Source organism: Sceloporus occidentalis, unplaced genomic scaffold, assembly GCF_023333645.1.
Source record: "Sceloporus occidentalis isolate IW3139 unplaced genomic scaffold, rSceOcc1.0.p SCAF_7, whole genome shotgun sequence".
NCBI classification, from domain to species: Eukaryota; Metazoa; Chordata; class Lepidosauria; order Squamata; family Phrynosomatidae; genus Sceloporus; species Sceloporus occidentalis.
The window spans coordinates 37,541,420-37,558,009 of NW_028316987.1; the positions used below are offsets into that span (position 1 = coordinate 37,541,420).

General features: G+C 41.3%; 1 protein-coding gene across 1 annotated transcript in view; it reads right to left on the reverse strand.

Moving 5' to 3' along the window:
* Positions 1-12,881, reverse strand: part of BMPER (BMP binding endothelial regulator) — a 231,281-nt gene extending 218,400 nt beyond the window's left edge. The window contains exons 1-2 of the mRNA XM_089532445.1: positions 12,731-12,881; positions 9,642-9,727 (exon numbers count right to left, since the gene is read on the reverse strand). Of these exons, the coding sequence (XP_089388571.1) occupies positions 9,642-9,727; positions 12,731-12,881 (237 nt within the window). The remainder of the gene's footprint in view (positions 1-9,641; positions 9,728-12,730) is intronic.
* Between the last annotated feature and the right edge of the window lie 3,709 nt (positions 12,882-16,590).

Here is a 16,590-nt window from a genome sequence, read left to right on the forward strand (position 1 = left end):
TATTCACCAAAGACATATGCCATAGTCCATACTGGGCATCACTCACAAGTGAAGTTTCGTGCAAAAGAAAGCTTTTTTTTTTGCAGGTTTTACCAATACTTAAGAGCATTTAAGAGTACAAGGATAATTTGGGGATTATTATTATTATTATTATTTTGGGGGGTCGGCTGTGTTTATTTTTATTTTTATTTGACATCTAATGTAAGGAATGCTAGATTTCCTTCATTATAACTCTTGGTTCTCTAGAGCTGGGGGAACACAAGGTCCTCTAATGTTGAGTTGCACATAAGTTTTATAACTTCAAGGTCAAATTCTATATGGCACATTTGGATGTAGAAATGGAAATTTAAACTACAGAATGATGTTTCATGCTGAATAAAACTCATGCCAAGCAAAGCTCCGATTTCTTGTTTCCTGAGTGCCTGTCTCCCAATTTCTCTCATGTTTCCAATGCCAGGTTTCACTTTTTGGCTCGCAGTGGTTTCCTTCTGTTCTACATTTAGGTGATAAAAGGTTGGGAACTACAATTACCGCTGCTCAGGTATACTTGGCAGGCTTAAAGCTGTGGGAGTGGAGGGAGTGGAAATTGGTATGGATGTCATTTGTTAAGGTCCTCTGGCTTTCCTCAACAGTTTCTTCATGTGTGCTTCTCCAAGAAACTACAACAAAAATGTGCAAAGGGCAACAAACAAATAAGCAAAGATAAAAACTCATCTCCCTATTTCAAAGTCCTGATTCAGTAAAAAGCTGTTTTATTAGGAGACAAATGAGAAATCACAATGATTGACTTTTGAATATTTATGGCTGTTTCTATAGGATGTGGTGAGGGGACATGACAGCAATGCCAAATCTCCCACATTTGAAAGTTAAATAAGTTCTAGTTCTCTTTGCAGTGAGAAATCTGTGTTTCAGCTAGACTGCAGTTGGAGATATAAATGACCAAAAACACTTCTATATATTCTTCTCCTTGGCATTGATTATGATTATTTTTATAGCGCTGTAAATGTACACAGCACTCTACATAAAAATGATCAAACCAATAAAAATGAAACCTGCCAATGGCGTACAAGCTACAAAATACGTATAAAACAATAGGTAATAATATAAAATAGAATTGGCTAAAATAAGCAGGCAACAATTAAAAACAATGTCAACTATCCATTCAAAAATCAGATAGATAATCACACAGTGCCTGGGAATGCTTCCCTGAAAAAGACAGTCTTCAATTCAGATTTAAAGGTGGTCAAAGAAGTGATGACCAATGTTCATGGAGGAAGAAGGTTCCAGGAGTGAGGGGCATTTAGTTTTCAATGTAGACTTGTTTATTTATTTAGTATCAATTATTCCCTGTGATTGAATCAATACAACTTCCACACCAGTTTATCACCTCAGTGACAGCTAAGCCTTTGCCTGGAAGGTCTAGCAGAGGAAATGATTGGATTCCTTATAACTCAACAATGTGACTCATTCTCCGTTATTTCTTACTCTACTCTAACCATCCAAACTCGCTGATGAGTCTGTTACATTGCTTGCTCCTTCCCTGACCCTCTATCTCTCTATCACCAGATTTATTCTTATGAACATCCTATACCACCTAGAATGGCAGGAGCCCAGACTAAAGTTTATTTGAAATGTGCCATTAGAATATACTGATGGATAAGGTCATATCAGTAGAAATATGTTTGCTCATTGTGCAACAATTAACTAATTAATTAAATAAAGGTTAATAATAATAATAATAAATCCCTAAACAGGATCCAAGGTAACTCACAGATATTTTAAAAACAGGGTAGAGTTTTAAAAAACGATTCATATAAAACTTAAAAAAAAGTCACTGCTTGTTCAGTTCAAAAACACAAAGTTAAAACAAAGTAATACACAATTTAAAAACACTAAAAAGAATAAAAACATTTAAAAGATAAAAACAGATAAAAACAACCCCAAATACAAATGTGCAAGCATACACCTTTTATGCCGTCAAAAATCTTTGTGTTGAAAGAGACTGCTGTTCACCTATTTTAAATGAATTTGTACATTAGTTGCCACCTTTCCAGTGGAAGTAGCATGCTGCAGGTTTACCCCTCTGGCTTTATTCTAAAACCAAAAACCCCAAGGCAGCTTATTGGAAGGTTATTCTTAGATCCCAGCTGCCATCTGGTAAGTTTTTATGTTGACAATGACACATGCAATGAAATTATATGGTTCTTCCCACTACCACCCAAGCTGCAGCCCTCATGGCCATAATCATATCCCAACACTTAAAAACTAAAGAAAAAATAGTAATAATTCAGACTAGGCTGATTTTGTGGAAAGTTCTCAAGTGTTTTTAATGTTGCAATTATGCATAGGATCTCATTATACCTCTTTCTGCTACATCTAGACAATTTTGTGTCTTTAAAAAAATAATACTAAAGTATGACATATTTTACATGGAATGCTACAGTATACAAGAAGAGCTATTTTCAGTCTTAGATGAACCCAACTAGCTGTGGTAGTTTATTGTGTTTATTCCAGAGTTTATATTAAAATATTATCTCTGCTATCTCCCTTTCCTATGACAGAACTTTCACACAAAGTATGCTCCTACTTTCTCCTCATATTCAACGATACAATGAACTATTTTTCAAGCATTTCAAACATTTCTTCAAAACATCAAGTGTGAGGGATGGTGTGTGTGTACACACACACACACACACACAGAAAATATGTACATATACATATATGGCTGGATGGATTAATGTGTGTATTGTTGTTTTGATTAGCTGCCTTTGAGTCAACCTTGACTCATGGTACCCTTGTGAATGAGACATCACCAAGCCCCCATATCCTCTACCTCTCTGCTCAGATCCTGTAGGCTCAGGCCAGTAGTCTCCCTAATTGAGTCTATCCATCTGGCATGTGATCTTCTTCTCTTTCTATTGCCTTCCACCTTCTCCAGCAACACTGTCTTTTCTAATGAGTCATATCTTCTCATGATGTGGCCAAAGCACGACAGCCTCAATTTAGTAATCTTGGCTTCCAGAGACAATTCAGGCTTGATTAGTTCTAGGACCCAACTGTTTGTCTTTTTGGCTGTCCATAGCTGACTTTCCCATTTCTAATCTTCTGATTTCTTAACTGTGGTCTCTATTCTGATCAATGTTTAATCCAAGGTAGTAAAAATCTTTAACTATTTCCTCATTATCTGGGTTAAATTTATGTACAAATTCCATGATCATTATTTTTGCTTTCTTTATGTTTAACATTAGGCCTGTCCTTGCACTTTCTCCTTTGATGTTCTTTAGTGATTGTTCCAAGTCTGTGGTGCATATATGTATACACACACATTTACACAATATAGATGTGCATTGATCTACACTTGATGACTAATAGTTGAATGTGGGAACTGATTCTGCTAAAGGTAAAATAAAAGAAAAATGGACATGTTTGTAATGTTGCCTTTGTGATGGCCCATACACAAATTGCCACACATCAAACAGTGAGAAATATGAATGCAAGAGTCAGCACTAACGGCCCCTCTGCACCAAAACGCTCATGCTCCCGCTGGCCTCGCATCATCCTGCATTAGCCCAGGCTGAGGTCAGCCAATCTGGACACTGATCCAGCAGTTCTGGACCTATCTTAGCGTAAAGGGGCCTTAGCCTGTGGCAACAACCAGCACACTGCACAGTCCTGCTTGCCCATTACCTGCTTCTGCTGTTGCATCTCCTCTGAAGGCCCCTGTCACAGCCTGTCATATCAGAAGGGGCACCTGGCTACGTGGGTGTAGCCTGCCACCTCATTTCCACCTGTACACGCTGCAACAGGGATCTTCTGAGAAGAGGCAATGGTGGAGGCAGGTAAGGGTACAAAGTGGCAGAGGCTCCATGGCATGGCAACAGATGGGCATGTATAAACACCTGCCTGTCGCCACAGCAGCCCAGGGACTAACATGGGTCAGAACCAGGAGCAGAATAGGACAAATTTGGCCTGTGCTATCCTGCCCATCTTCTTAGGCTCTGGGTCTCCATTCAAGTGTCCAAATATGTGGTTTAACTATCATATATATTCGTCTTGTCTATAAGTCTAAAATTTTATGCCCAAAAATTGACCTCAAAATCCTAGGTTGACTTATTTATGGGTCAGTATGGTAATGTGATAGCAGCTCTTTCAGATTTCCTCATGCAGTTTCTTTCTGTCCTGAGCTTTGGTTATTGATTGATTCCTGTTTGTTTAACAGTCCCTCTCCCACCTGCATGGTTCACTGTTTGAGGAGTGAAGGCTGAAACACTGAAGCCTCATATTGATTGCTGCTTGCATACACACATTCTTGCTCTTGCTGCTCGCATACACACATCAAAGGAGCCTCCAAGTTTTACACTCAACCAATCCACAGGCCATGTCAAAAGCCATAATTTTGACCCCAAAACTTTCAAATCCCTTTCAGATACACCCACAGTCTTTGGAGATCTGCTTCCCTTTTCTTAAAAGCCTTCAAATCTAAAAGCCTATCTGAATTTTCAAAAAAGTCTTTGCCTACCAACTGAAGCAAGAAGCAAATCTCCCACATTTGAGTCTATAGACAGCCACTGGCAGAAGGCAGAAGACTCTCTCTTGTGTTTCCACCACCATACCTGTGAAGGTGGTGGGTTTGAGAGAAGGGCCTTTACTGTGTATCTCAGTGTTCTGGCAGGCTCATACAGGGAGATACAGTCTGTTAAATAGCCTGGACCTAATTCGTATAGGGCTTCATAGTTTATGACCACCACTTTGAATGGTGTCTGGAAACAGTGGTGTTGTTGAAGCAGAGGTGTTGTATGATCCCTATAGAAAGCCCAGCTAACATTCCAGCTGAAGCTATATGTACCAAATCAAATTTCCAAATAATCTTTTAGGCAGCTGCATGTCAAGCAAATTACAGTAATCTGAATGGGATACAAACAGGGTATGTGTCACCATGGAAAGGTCAGGTATAGCCAGGAAGAAGCACAGTTGGTGCACAAAGCTCTGAGTGTGCAAAAGGACTTCTGACCACTGCAGGAGCTTTTCCTTTTATATACAGTCACCCCTCCATTTTCGTGGACTTCGAACCCGCGTCCCTCGCCTGTTTGCAGGCAGCAAACAGACAGGGGGAAATGGGGCACACACAGCCATTCAAGCCAAGGGAGCTTGAATACCAGCGATTTTCCATTTTAGCGGCGGGAGAGGGGTCCGAAATGGATCCCCCAGCAAAAATGGAAGGGCTACTGTATTATGAACAAGAAATCAATTTAAAAAAGAAAAACAAATCCTGTATTTTTGGGTGCGGACCCCTCATAAAGCGCATTATTTAATTTATTACGTGGGTAATATGTGAATGTTACAGAGAAACACATTGTTAAGTTAACTGAGATCATTTGGCATTTAGGTAGACCACAAACTTGTTAAAAGCTACTTTCTGGTTGTCCATCATACATGTCTGCAGTAATGTGCAGAGAAAAGCTCCTGCTGTTTGTTGGTCAATGGTGGCAAGAGCAAAATGGGGACCAAGAACTGAGGAAGTGGAGGAAGTCAATCTGGACAAAGTTGAGTGAAGGGGTGGATTTTAGCAGCAAGAAAGTGCAAGTTTGTATAAGCATTAAAGAAAGGCCAGATTTTAACAGAAGGTAACAGAAACTAGAGAAATAACTGATGGAACAGCCAGATTTCAGAAGGTTCTACCATTCCCTTTTGTCTTTAAAAGTCGAGCTATGGGACCTAAACAATTCCTGTAAGAAATTTAGCATTACTGCTGTGTTCTGAAAGCAAGACATTTAGGTTTTGCATTGCTATACTGTTGCTAGACAAAGATTCGTGTTTGGCTAAAACATATTTTAAAGAGGAATAACTGCAGATCACATAGCAGAAACCAGAGGGAAAGTAATCTTTATGTCATGCATTTATATGAAGAATAGGGCGACCTAGCTAAAGAAAGCTTCTGGTTTCATTAACTCCTAGTTTTAAAGTATAGTTGCGCAACCAGAAGAACATACTCACTTTTCCTACAACCCAGTAGGAGAAGGGAGAACCATGTGTGCAGTTGCAAGTATCTATACATGCACTGAGTACTTTCTGTCTCTGCATTTTTGTAAGAGATTAGGCAAATGACACCTCTCTGCACCTACCGTTCCTTGTTCAACACAGAGTTCACGTGAGACTCCATTCACTAATGTTTGCCGACTAGCTTGAAGTGCTTGGCTGGAAAGTACTGCTAAAGTACAAATCACTGCCCTTACAAAAGTTCATATTGAAGGAATTGTACAAATATACACTTCCTGCCCTTCAGCAGGAGAGACATACAATACAATTCACACAATCATTTTCTACAGAGAAAAGTCAACACCAGCCAAGTTGTTTTAAGTGATTTTTGGATTTAGGAAAAGAAAAAAGTAAAACAAAGTTTTTCCAGCTTAAATTTATTTTTCATTAAAAGCACATTCACAGCCAAAAACATTTGACATTTTGGAATGATGGACTACCTGCAGCTTAACAAAGAATTTAAGCCAATAACCTTTGGCAGTAAATATATCCCACACTTTCAGGTGTGTAAACTCCCATGCGCAGGTATGTTCCAGTCTACATGAGATGCAGCCAGTGTGGTCCATGGGCTGCATGTGGCCCCAAGGCTATTTTTGTGACCCTAGAGTCTCCAAGGAGGTTTTTTTTAAGGCAAGTTTTTTTTAAAAAAAAATTGCCCTTAAACTTCCTCAAGTGTGGTAGAATTCAGAGACAAGGGCCTGTTACAGACTGCCAAAATAAAGCTGCTTCGGGTCTCTTTGGAGGTATGCTGTTTAAATGATGCATGGGTCCTACGAGTCCGGAGGTCGCGCCAAAGCCACACTCCATTCCTAAGCACTGGAGTGCAGCTTTGGTGCAGCTTCTGGATTCTTAGGATGCATGCATCATTTAAACAGCATACCTCCAAAGAGACCCCAAGCAGCTTTATTTTGGCAGTCTGTAACAGGCCATAGATGTGTTAGTCTGGATCAACACAGAAAGGGATCTTGTAGCACCTTTGAGATTAACTGAGAGGAAAATGTTGGTACCATAAGATTTCGCAGACTTAAATCTACGTCCTCAGATGAATGGACTGAAGTGTCTAAGAACAAGTGTTTATAGAATAAGCAAGTTGTATGTGTAAACACCAATAGAAATGCAAAACATGTGTGTATGGTGATAAGGTTACAAGTTCAGTTTTAACAAAAGTCACAGGAGGAAAGATGTTGCCTAAAGTCAAGATGATTGGATAACCATATGAACAGTGGAGGGAGTTGCTGAACTTGTACCAAACTTGGAAGCTTCAGTTAGTACAAAATATGGCAGCCAGATTTGTCACTGGTGCTTCCAGGTTTGACCATATAACACCTATTCTGAAAGATCTGCACTGGCTGCCTGTTCACTTCCGAGCACAATACAAGGTGTTGGTTATTACCTATAAAGCCCTACATGGCTTGGGCCCGAGTTACTTGAGGGACTGCATCTCCCCATATAATCCGCCCCGCACACTCAGAACAACCGAGAAGAACTTGCTGGAAATTTCACCTTCTAAATATGTTATTACATCTCAGATGGCCTTCTCAGTAGCGGCCCCACAAACCTGGAATAGTCTCCCCGAGGAGCTCCGTCTGATCACCCCCCTGGAAACATTTTAAAAGAGGCTTAAAACCTTCCTCTTATGTAAAGCCTTCCCCTCTGGAAAATGAAGTTATGTACTTGATCCCATCGACTCTCTGCCTCACCCTACTCAATGATTGTTTTTATATCTGTATATTGTACATTGTGTTATTGGGTTTTATCTATTTTATGATATGTTTGTAATTGGTTTTAATTCTATGTAAACTGCTTTGATCTTTTAGAAAAGTGGTATATAAATAAAAAAATTATTATTATTATTATAACTGTAGTGTGATGCTGGCTGGGAATCAGAAAGTGGATGTGATAAACTAACCAAAATAGCCCTCGTGAGGTTGGGGAATTAATTAGTTCTAAAATACGTGTAGTGTGCCAGGAAATCACTATCTCTCTTCATCCCACTGTCAATGGACTAGGGTTTGTGGAGGTATTCCAATTCTGCTGCTCCAGTATTTCTTTGTAGTTTGTTTTGTTTTGTTGTGTTTTGTTTTGTCCAAGGATTGCTGTTCTGCAGTCCAAGATAAATGCTTGGGGAAACTAAAGTTTTCTGCAACTATTTGTGTGTGCGTGCGTGCGTGTGTGTGTGTGTATTTCCATTTCTAACACCTGATGGACATAAACCAGACAATGCACTGGCACCTCTTTAGTATCGTGTTTCATTTTTCATCATATCACCAGCTAAATGGTATGAGACATATTCAGGTATATTCAGATGCCAATTGCTTGCTCTCTCACACACACACATACAGCGAGAAAGAGGGAGGAGTTCATTGCAGACATCTTTAGGATAAGTAAAACCATTAACCATTTCTTATATTTCACTTTCTCATCCAACCTATTTTTCCTTGAGTTTCACTTCCTCCTCTACACTTACTATCAACAACTTCGATCCAAAGGTTTTTATTACGCTTGAAATTGTAGTCACTCACACCTGCCTTCACTGAGAGATGAAGTGCAAAGCTGAGCAATTTAATAACTTACTCTCTTTCTCTCACTCTCCATATACATATACACACATATATATAGAGAGAGAGAGAGAGAGAATTTTTTGGAGCAGCAATGACGTAGAACACTTGTTGCCATTTCTGACCCGACAGATGGAAAATCATCATGATATGGCCCAAAAAACTTTCTGCGGGATTCAGTACCCCGTTTTACTTTCCAAAGTCTACAAATGCAGAATACTTCTACCTGCGTTCCCATATGACTTTTGTATTAAAGATACTATTTAAAAAAACTTTAAAAGTGATGTTCTAACTATGAGCGATAATATTTCTGGGGTTCTCACAGTCTGGCATGCAGCGTGTTTCTACTGTGAAATTGAGATCCACTGCAAGAATAAGGGGGTACTTCCTTTGCTGTGAAATGCAAGCCAGAGTCATTGTTAACTAAAAGGGAATCTGAACTTCCCCAACAAACAGCCTCCAGTGTCATCCTCAGAGCAAGTTTTCTGATAGAAGTATCATGTGTGCTGGCATTGTCTTTTTATTACAATATGTCTAGCCAAGAATGCAGAGCTTGAAAGAAGACCATACTACATTTTGAAAGCAGACTTGGGATTCCAAAGCACCTGGATAGTGTTGCCTTACTGACCTGTTATAGCTTTCATGCCAGTTTTTAGAGCTTGGACTGATATAAGCAAAGATACAAACTAAGCGTCAGTCCTTTCTTTTTCTTTTGCCATGGCCACAAGCTTTATGTGCGCAGAAAAAAAATGCTTAGCAGCAAATGTTTCAGCACCACAGGCAATGGAGGGGAGAACACCTTTAATCACAAACATGCATCCTGTAAACAGAACATTCAGGTAGCCTCACAAAGTCATGGGCAAAGTCAGTTGAAAGATTTGAGTCTAAGCTAAAAAGTCAAGGATATAATTCCAAGATTATGGAGTGGAAATTTGTGCAGCCAGTACAGAAGTGAGATAACCTCTGGCTGTACAAAAGAAAAAGATAAGCGCTATTTGATTACATGAGACATTCTTGCTTGATCTTATCAGTGGAATTCACACTTACCAGGCAAATGCACATTATGCAAGGATTGTCTGTGATAAAGGGGATCTGCAGGACTTCTCCTTCGTTTTCACATTTTGCCACAGACCCTGTATGGGAATTTTAAAGATTAATACTTTTTTCTTCGTTTTGCCCACTCTGAGCTCACGTTCAGTGTCCAAACCTGATACGCTCCAGCCTTCAGCATACTTACATGAAAGTAAGACCCACTAAAAAGAACAGGACATGCACTTCAGTAAATATGTCCCTTTTGTTTGTTTTGAGTGCGCTTGATGCAGTTTGTTAAATATCAATTAAATGTTTAAAAGCACACTTTTTCGTTATCTGACCCCCCTCGCTTCGCAAAAATTAATCAAAACTTTAAGTTGCACAAATAATTGCTTTTGCCATTTAACTCTCATTGTTAACATTTATTATACATGCCATACTTTGGTCACAGCACAGAGGAATGGCTCTGATTTTTTCCCCCTCTCAAATGCTTTGGAAGTGTTACCTTGTTAAATGAAATTTAAGCAATCTGGATAAGGACTTAATCTCTACAGAGAAACAAACGGGAGAATGTCTATTATTAACCAAGGTAGATCAGGTCAACGGAATGAAATACCAGCCTTTCCATCCACCGGCATGTTTGAAACTCAAAGACCAAGACTATGAACAGCATTACTCCGCAAAGAGGAGTTGAATTCGGAAAACCTCCCTGGAGGCTCCACACTCACGCTATGCTATATAAATTAATGCTTTTTCACAATGTCTAGGGATGGGCTCGACATCTCTCTCTATGCATCTAGTGCCACTAAAGGATGCCTGTCAGAAACAAGACACGTGGAAAGAGACAGCTTAGGACGGTCCTTCGTCTGTCTGACTTGCATGCAACTTACCAATTACAAAAGTCAGTTTTGGTTTGTTATGCTTTACCATTCAGTGCTGATCCTAAGCTAACCACAATCCTTTCGACCTGGTACTTTTTTAGGAACACTAGGAGAACCCTGAATGATTTCTAATACAATTTTAGAACCATTTGGGGATCTAGAGGGAAAAATCACAGCTGTCCTCATTCAGTTGCCTCCTTCATCCAAGAGTTATTGGCACATCTATCGTCTGATCCGTATCTGCTCACTGTATCAGGTCTACAAGCAACTTTCTCCCACATCAGGCTTCAATGCCAGTCCCCATACTTCTCGCTGCTGTGTGCCTTCAAATCATTTCTGAGTCATGCCAACGTCAGGCGACAACCCTGTCACTGGGTTTTCTTGGCAAGATTTGTGTTCCTCTGAGTCTGAGAGAATGTGACTTTCCCAAAGTGGGTTTCCATGGCTGAGCGGGAATTGGAAACCTGGTCCTCCAGTATCCTAGTCCAAGACTCAAACCATGCTGGCTCTCATACTTGTTGTTGAGTGCCTCCAATTCATTTCCATAGGCTTTTCTCAACCAGATTTGTTCAGAGGGGATTGCCATTGCCATAGCCATCCCCTGAGGCTGAGAGAGTGTGACTTGCCCAAGGTCACCCATTGGGTTTCCATGTCCAAGCGGGAATTGGAAACCTAGTCTCCCAGTGTCCTAGTCCAAAAGACTCAATCCCGCCACAGCAAGCTGGCTGTCATACTTCTTATTGGGTGCCTTCGAGTCAGTTCCAACTTCGGGCAACTTATCATGAGGTTTCTCTGGGCAGGTTTCTTCAGAGGGGGAGTTGCCATGGCCAAACCCGAGGCTGAGAGAGCGTGACTGGCCCAAGGTGGGTTTACACAGCCGAACCCTGCTCTCCAGAACCCAAAGATAACAGCCGTGTTAGTCCATGGAATCAGTATGTGCAGAGATCTTGTAACACCTTTGAGGCCAATTGAGATAAAGAAGTTGGCAGCAGGACTTTTCCTAGACTTCTGTCTACTTCCTCAGATGCATTTAGATGCAATAATAATAATAATAGAGATCCTGTAGCACCTTTGAGACTCACTGAAAGAAACAAGTTGGGAACAGGAGCTTTCCTAGACTTCAGCCTACTTCCTCAGATGCATCTACATACAAACCTTGCCAAGGTAACTGCTGTGATAGGTTCACCTTAGGGTCCCCATAAGCCAGAAACAACTTTATGCTGCATGGATTCAAAGATATAGCCGTGTTAGTCTGTGGGAGCAGTATGTAGAGAGATCTTGCAGCTTCTTTGAGAGTCACCGAAAGAAAGAAGTTGGCAGCAGGAGCTTTCCTAGACTTCAGCCTACTCCCCCAGATGCATATTATTGTTATTGTTATTGTTATTTGAGACTCACTGAAAGAAGGAGTTTGGCGGCATGAGCTTTCCTAGACTTCAGCCTACTTCCCCAGATGCATATTATTATTATTATTATTATTATTATTATCCAAAGATGTAGCCATCAGTATGTGCAGAGATCTTGTCACACCTTTCTGGAGGAACTTCCTGACAGTAAGGGCTCTTCGACAGTGGAACACACTCCTTCCTCGGAGTGTAGTGGAGTCTCCTTCCTTGGAGGTCTTTAAGCAGAGGCTAGATGGCCATCTATTGGGGATGCTTTGATTGGATTTCCTGCATGGCAAGGGGTTGGACTGGATGGCCCTTGCGGTCTCTTCCAACTCTACAATTCTATGATTCTATGATTCTATGACCTTTGAGACTCACTGAGATAAAGAAGCTGGCAGCAGGACCTTTCCTAGACTTCAGCCTACTTCCTCAGATGCATTTAGATGCACTAATAATAATAATAATAATAATAAGAGAGATCCTGTAGCACCTTTGAGACTCACTGAAAGAAACAAGTTGGGAACAGGACCTTTCCTAGACTTCAGCCTACTTCCTCAGATGCAATAATAATAATAAAACAATAATAATATGCAGCTAGACCTTTCAGCACCTTTCAGACTCACTGAAAGAAAGTGGCAGCAGCTCTCCTAGACATCAACCTACTTCCTCAGATGCATTTAGATGCAATGATAATAACACTAATAATAAGCAGAGATATAATAATAATAATAATAATAGTATGCAGAGAGATCTTGTAGCACCTTCCAGGCTCACAACAAACGACGCCCCAAACCGGGTTAACTCCCCAGTGCGGACGCAGCCTCCCCTCCCTCTTTACCTGTCAGGATGGAGGAAGCCAGGGGCGGGTGGAGGAGGAGGAGGAGAAGGCAGGCGGTGGCCAGGAGGCTGAGCCCGGGGGAAGGCTGAGCCCTGGCTGGGAAGCAGCAGCAGCAGCAGCAGCAACAGAGGCGGCGGAGGAGCCAGAGCATCGTCCCCTGGAGCAGGAGGAGGAGAGGAGGAGGAGAGGAGGAGTGCTGCTGGTGCTGCAGAGGACGAGGCAGAGGGCTCCAGGGCTGCCTGCAGTGGGAGCTTTGAGGGTGGGCGGTGGGGAGAGGAGAGGAGAGGAGAGGAGCAGGAGGAGGAGCCAATGGGGGGCCTGGCTGCGAGGGAGGGAGGGGCCTCACTTCTGCCTCGTGGGCAGCTAATGATGCTGCTGCTGCTGCTGCTGCTGCTGCTGCTGCTGCTGCTGCTGCTGCTGCTGACAGCAGCCTTGGCCTCCTCCTCAGGGCCCCTCACTCTGAGGGGAAGCATTGGAGCACATTTCTAGACACCTCTTCTCTAGTCTCAATGTTTATCATGTGTAAATTCATTGCTCACCCCAAATATAGACACACACACACACACACACATATATATATACTCATTTTAGTCACCCCAGAAATATCCCAGGCAGAGGCGACCCAAGGACTTGAACCCACAACCTTGCCATAACGCCCAACCCCATGGCACCGTGAATAATAAACGTTTCATTCACATCCAGCTTCTCTGTTAGAAAGCAACAGTGCGGTGCGTCAGCGAAAAAGGCCAATACGATTTTAGGCGCCATCAATAGAAGTATAGTGTCTAGATCAAGGGAAGTAATAGCGCCGCCCTATTCTGCTCTGGTCAGGCCCCACCTGGAATATTGTGTCCAGTTCTGGGCACCACAATTTAAAAAGGATGTTGAGAAACTGGAGCGTGTCCAAAGGAGGGAAACTAAAATGGTGAAGGGTCTGGAAACCATGCCCTATGAGGAAAGACTCAGAGAGCTGGGGATGTTTAGCCTGGAGAAGAGACGGTTAAGGGGTATTATGATAGCCCTGTTTAAATACTTGAAGGGATGTCACATTGAGGAGGGAGCAAGCTTGTTTTCTGCTGCTCCAGAGACTAGGACCCGGAGCAATGAATGCAAGTTGCAGGAAAAGAGATTCCACCTAAACATTAAGAGGAACTTCCTGATAGTAAGGGCTGTTCAATAGTGGGACACACTCTTTCCTCAGAGATTAGAGGAGTCTTCTTTTTTGGAGGTCTTTAAGCAGAGGCTGGATGGCCATTTGTCGGGGATGCTTTGATTGAGATTTCCTGCATGGCAGGGGATGGCCCTTGTGGTCTTTTCCAACTCTATGATTCTATGTTGCAAGCTTTTGAAGTCACACTGGCTTCTTCTTCATCAGGCAAACAGGAGAAAGAAATCAAAGATATTAGTCATATGGGCCTGCATTTTGCTGTTTCTGGTCTTAGTTCAGATGGTAGGGAGGGCTATCTGCAGGCTGGCTCCTGCCTCTTTGGCCCTGTGGTCACTGGGAGAATATATTTATTTATTATTTAGAGTACACTTGTTCCACCACATTCACTAGGTTTAGGAGCACAAGACCCCCCTGAATATGGAAAAACCTCAAATAACAAAAACACCATGTTTTTACCTGAACATTGCACCATCACGATTAACATTTTCACACAAGGTCACAATTAAAGCGCTGTTATCCCAGGAATAAACAACAGGCAATAAACAGCAACAAGCCATTCGTGGGATTTCCCCACAAAAGATTTGTTCCTGTCAATTTCCTGGTTCTTCCCAGGATAATGGCAATTTAATTGCGATTTTAATTTAATTTTAAATTAATTGTGAAAATCGCGCCATCACGATTAACATTTTCATACAACATCGCGATTAAATTGGCATTATCCCAGAAATAAACAGCAATAAATCATTCATGGGCAAATCCCGTGAATGAATTATTGCTGTTTATTGCCTGTTGTTTATTCCTGGGATAACAGCAATTTAATCGTGATGTCATGTGAAAATGTTAATCACAATGGCACGGTTTTCTTGGGATAATTGATGTTTAAATCCCCCGATTTCCCCCATGTTATAAAGTCTGAGTGTGAGAGAAAGAGCCCTGTTTGGCTTGGAGTCGCCATAAGGGCAGGGTGACTGGATGTCCTCACCTCAAAGGAGGGCCAGGCACCACAAACTGTAGGATATTCAAGGAAAAAAATTAGGACATTCAAATAATAAAAGTCAAAAACACACAGAGAAATATGAATCCATGTGCTTTGTCAGGCTCAAAATGGAGAACACTTTGAAAATCCTCCTGGACAGAAGGTTGGAATGGAAGACATGTCCTGGAAAAGGAGGAGGTCTGGTCACCCTGCATAAGTGAGGAACAGCTTGAAGGCACACAACAACTGGACACAACAACAGAGGCACTTTTCCTGTCAGTGGTAGCAGAGAACGAGAGAAAGCTCCAGGAGAAGCTTTCTGAAATGAGGGTTCAGTTTGTCCATTCCTGCCGTCTTACCTTCAGTTAAAAACCTGAGCTTAATACTGGAATAAGTGAGGAAAGGAGGAGGCCAACATTGCCCCAGCAAGACATCCATTATATACTAAAATCTCCAACTGAAAGGTGACTTTGATTCAGTTTAAATAAAGGACATACTGTACATAGTCATCTATAAGTCTAAAAATTGATGCCCAAAAATTGACCCCAAAATCCCAGGTTGACTTATTTACGGGTCAGTATGGTAATGTGATAGCAGCTCTTTCAGATTTCTCCATGCGATGGGAATATGGTTTCTTTTTTTCTTGCCCCAAGCAGAAAGTCCTAAGTGATTAATTGTTTTTAAACAAACTGAGTCGCTCCTCCACCCGCCGTCTGAGGAGCGAAGGACGGAACGAAAGCTGAAACGGCGAAGCAAAAAGCCTCAATGAGAGTCCCTCTTGCCGCACGCACACATACACACATCGAAGGAGCCTCCGAGTTTTACCCTCGACTTATCCATGGGTCATGGCAAAGTCCATAATTTTGGCTCCAAAACCTGCCCTCGACTTATACATGAGGTCGACTTATAGTCGAGTATATATAGTACTTACAAAAATTTCGGATAGCGCACACCAATTATTTCCTTAAAACAAGCATTCACACATAGAAGGAAAAGTCTTTTCTAAAGTGTGTGCTAGGATCCAGACACCCTCTGAAAAAAAGTTAAAACACAAAGAGGAGGACTAAGAGGAGGAGTAATACTTTATTTCTTACCCTCCTTTCCCCACGGATCAAAGCGGGGAACAGCAGCAGATTAAAATGCGACATATAACATCCATCAAACACACATAGCACCAGTTTAAAAGCACATGTAAGCATGATTCATTGCTTCAGAGCTAATTTTATATTAATATATGTAAAATATATGCACTTCTAATCAGCTGAAACTCATTAATTAACCAACTGAGTTTTCTTTAATCAAGTGGCTGTGCTAGTAAAAACAGGCTGGAGAGTGTTTCCTCACCAGCTAATAAGGGAGGCTCATACACCAGGAACTGTGCTGGCCAAATGGCCGTAATAAAGTTATTATTATTATTATTATTATTATTATTATTATTATTATTATTATTATTCACCAGGAACTGCAGAGGAGGACTTCTAGATCAAAAACTCCAGCACCTTTTATAAAATGTAAGCAGCGCAGAGACACCAAAAAACCCACGTTCGTTCACTGCAGAATTTCAAAATTTAAAGATCAGATAAACAGCTTGAAAGTTGTCGAACACAGAATGACTTTGTTTTTCACCACATGTATTCTAATTGTTTCTCTCTTGCTCTCTCTAGATATGTGGACATTTATTGAAACTTGAGACAGTGTTTCCCTAAAACAAATAAA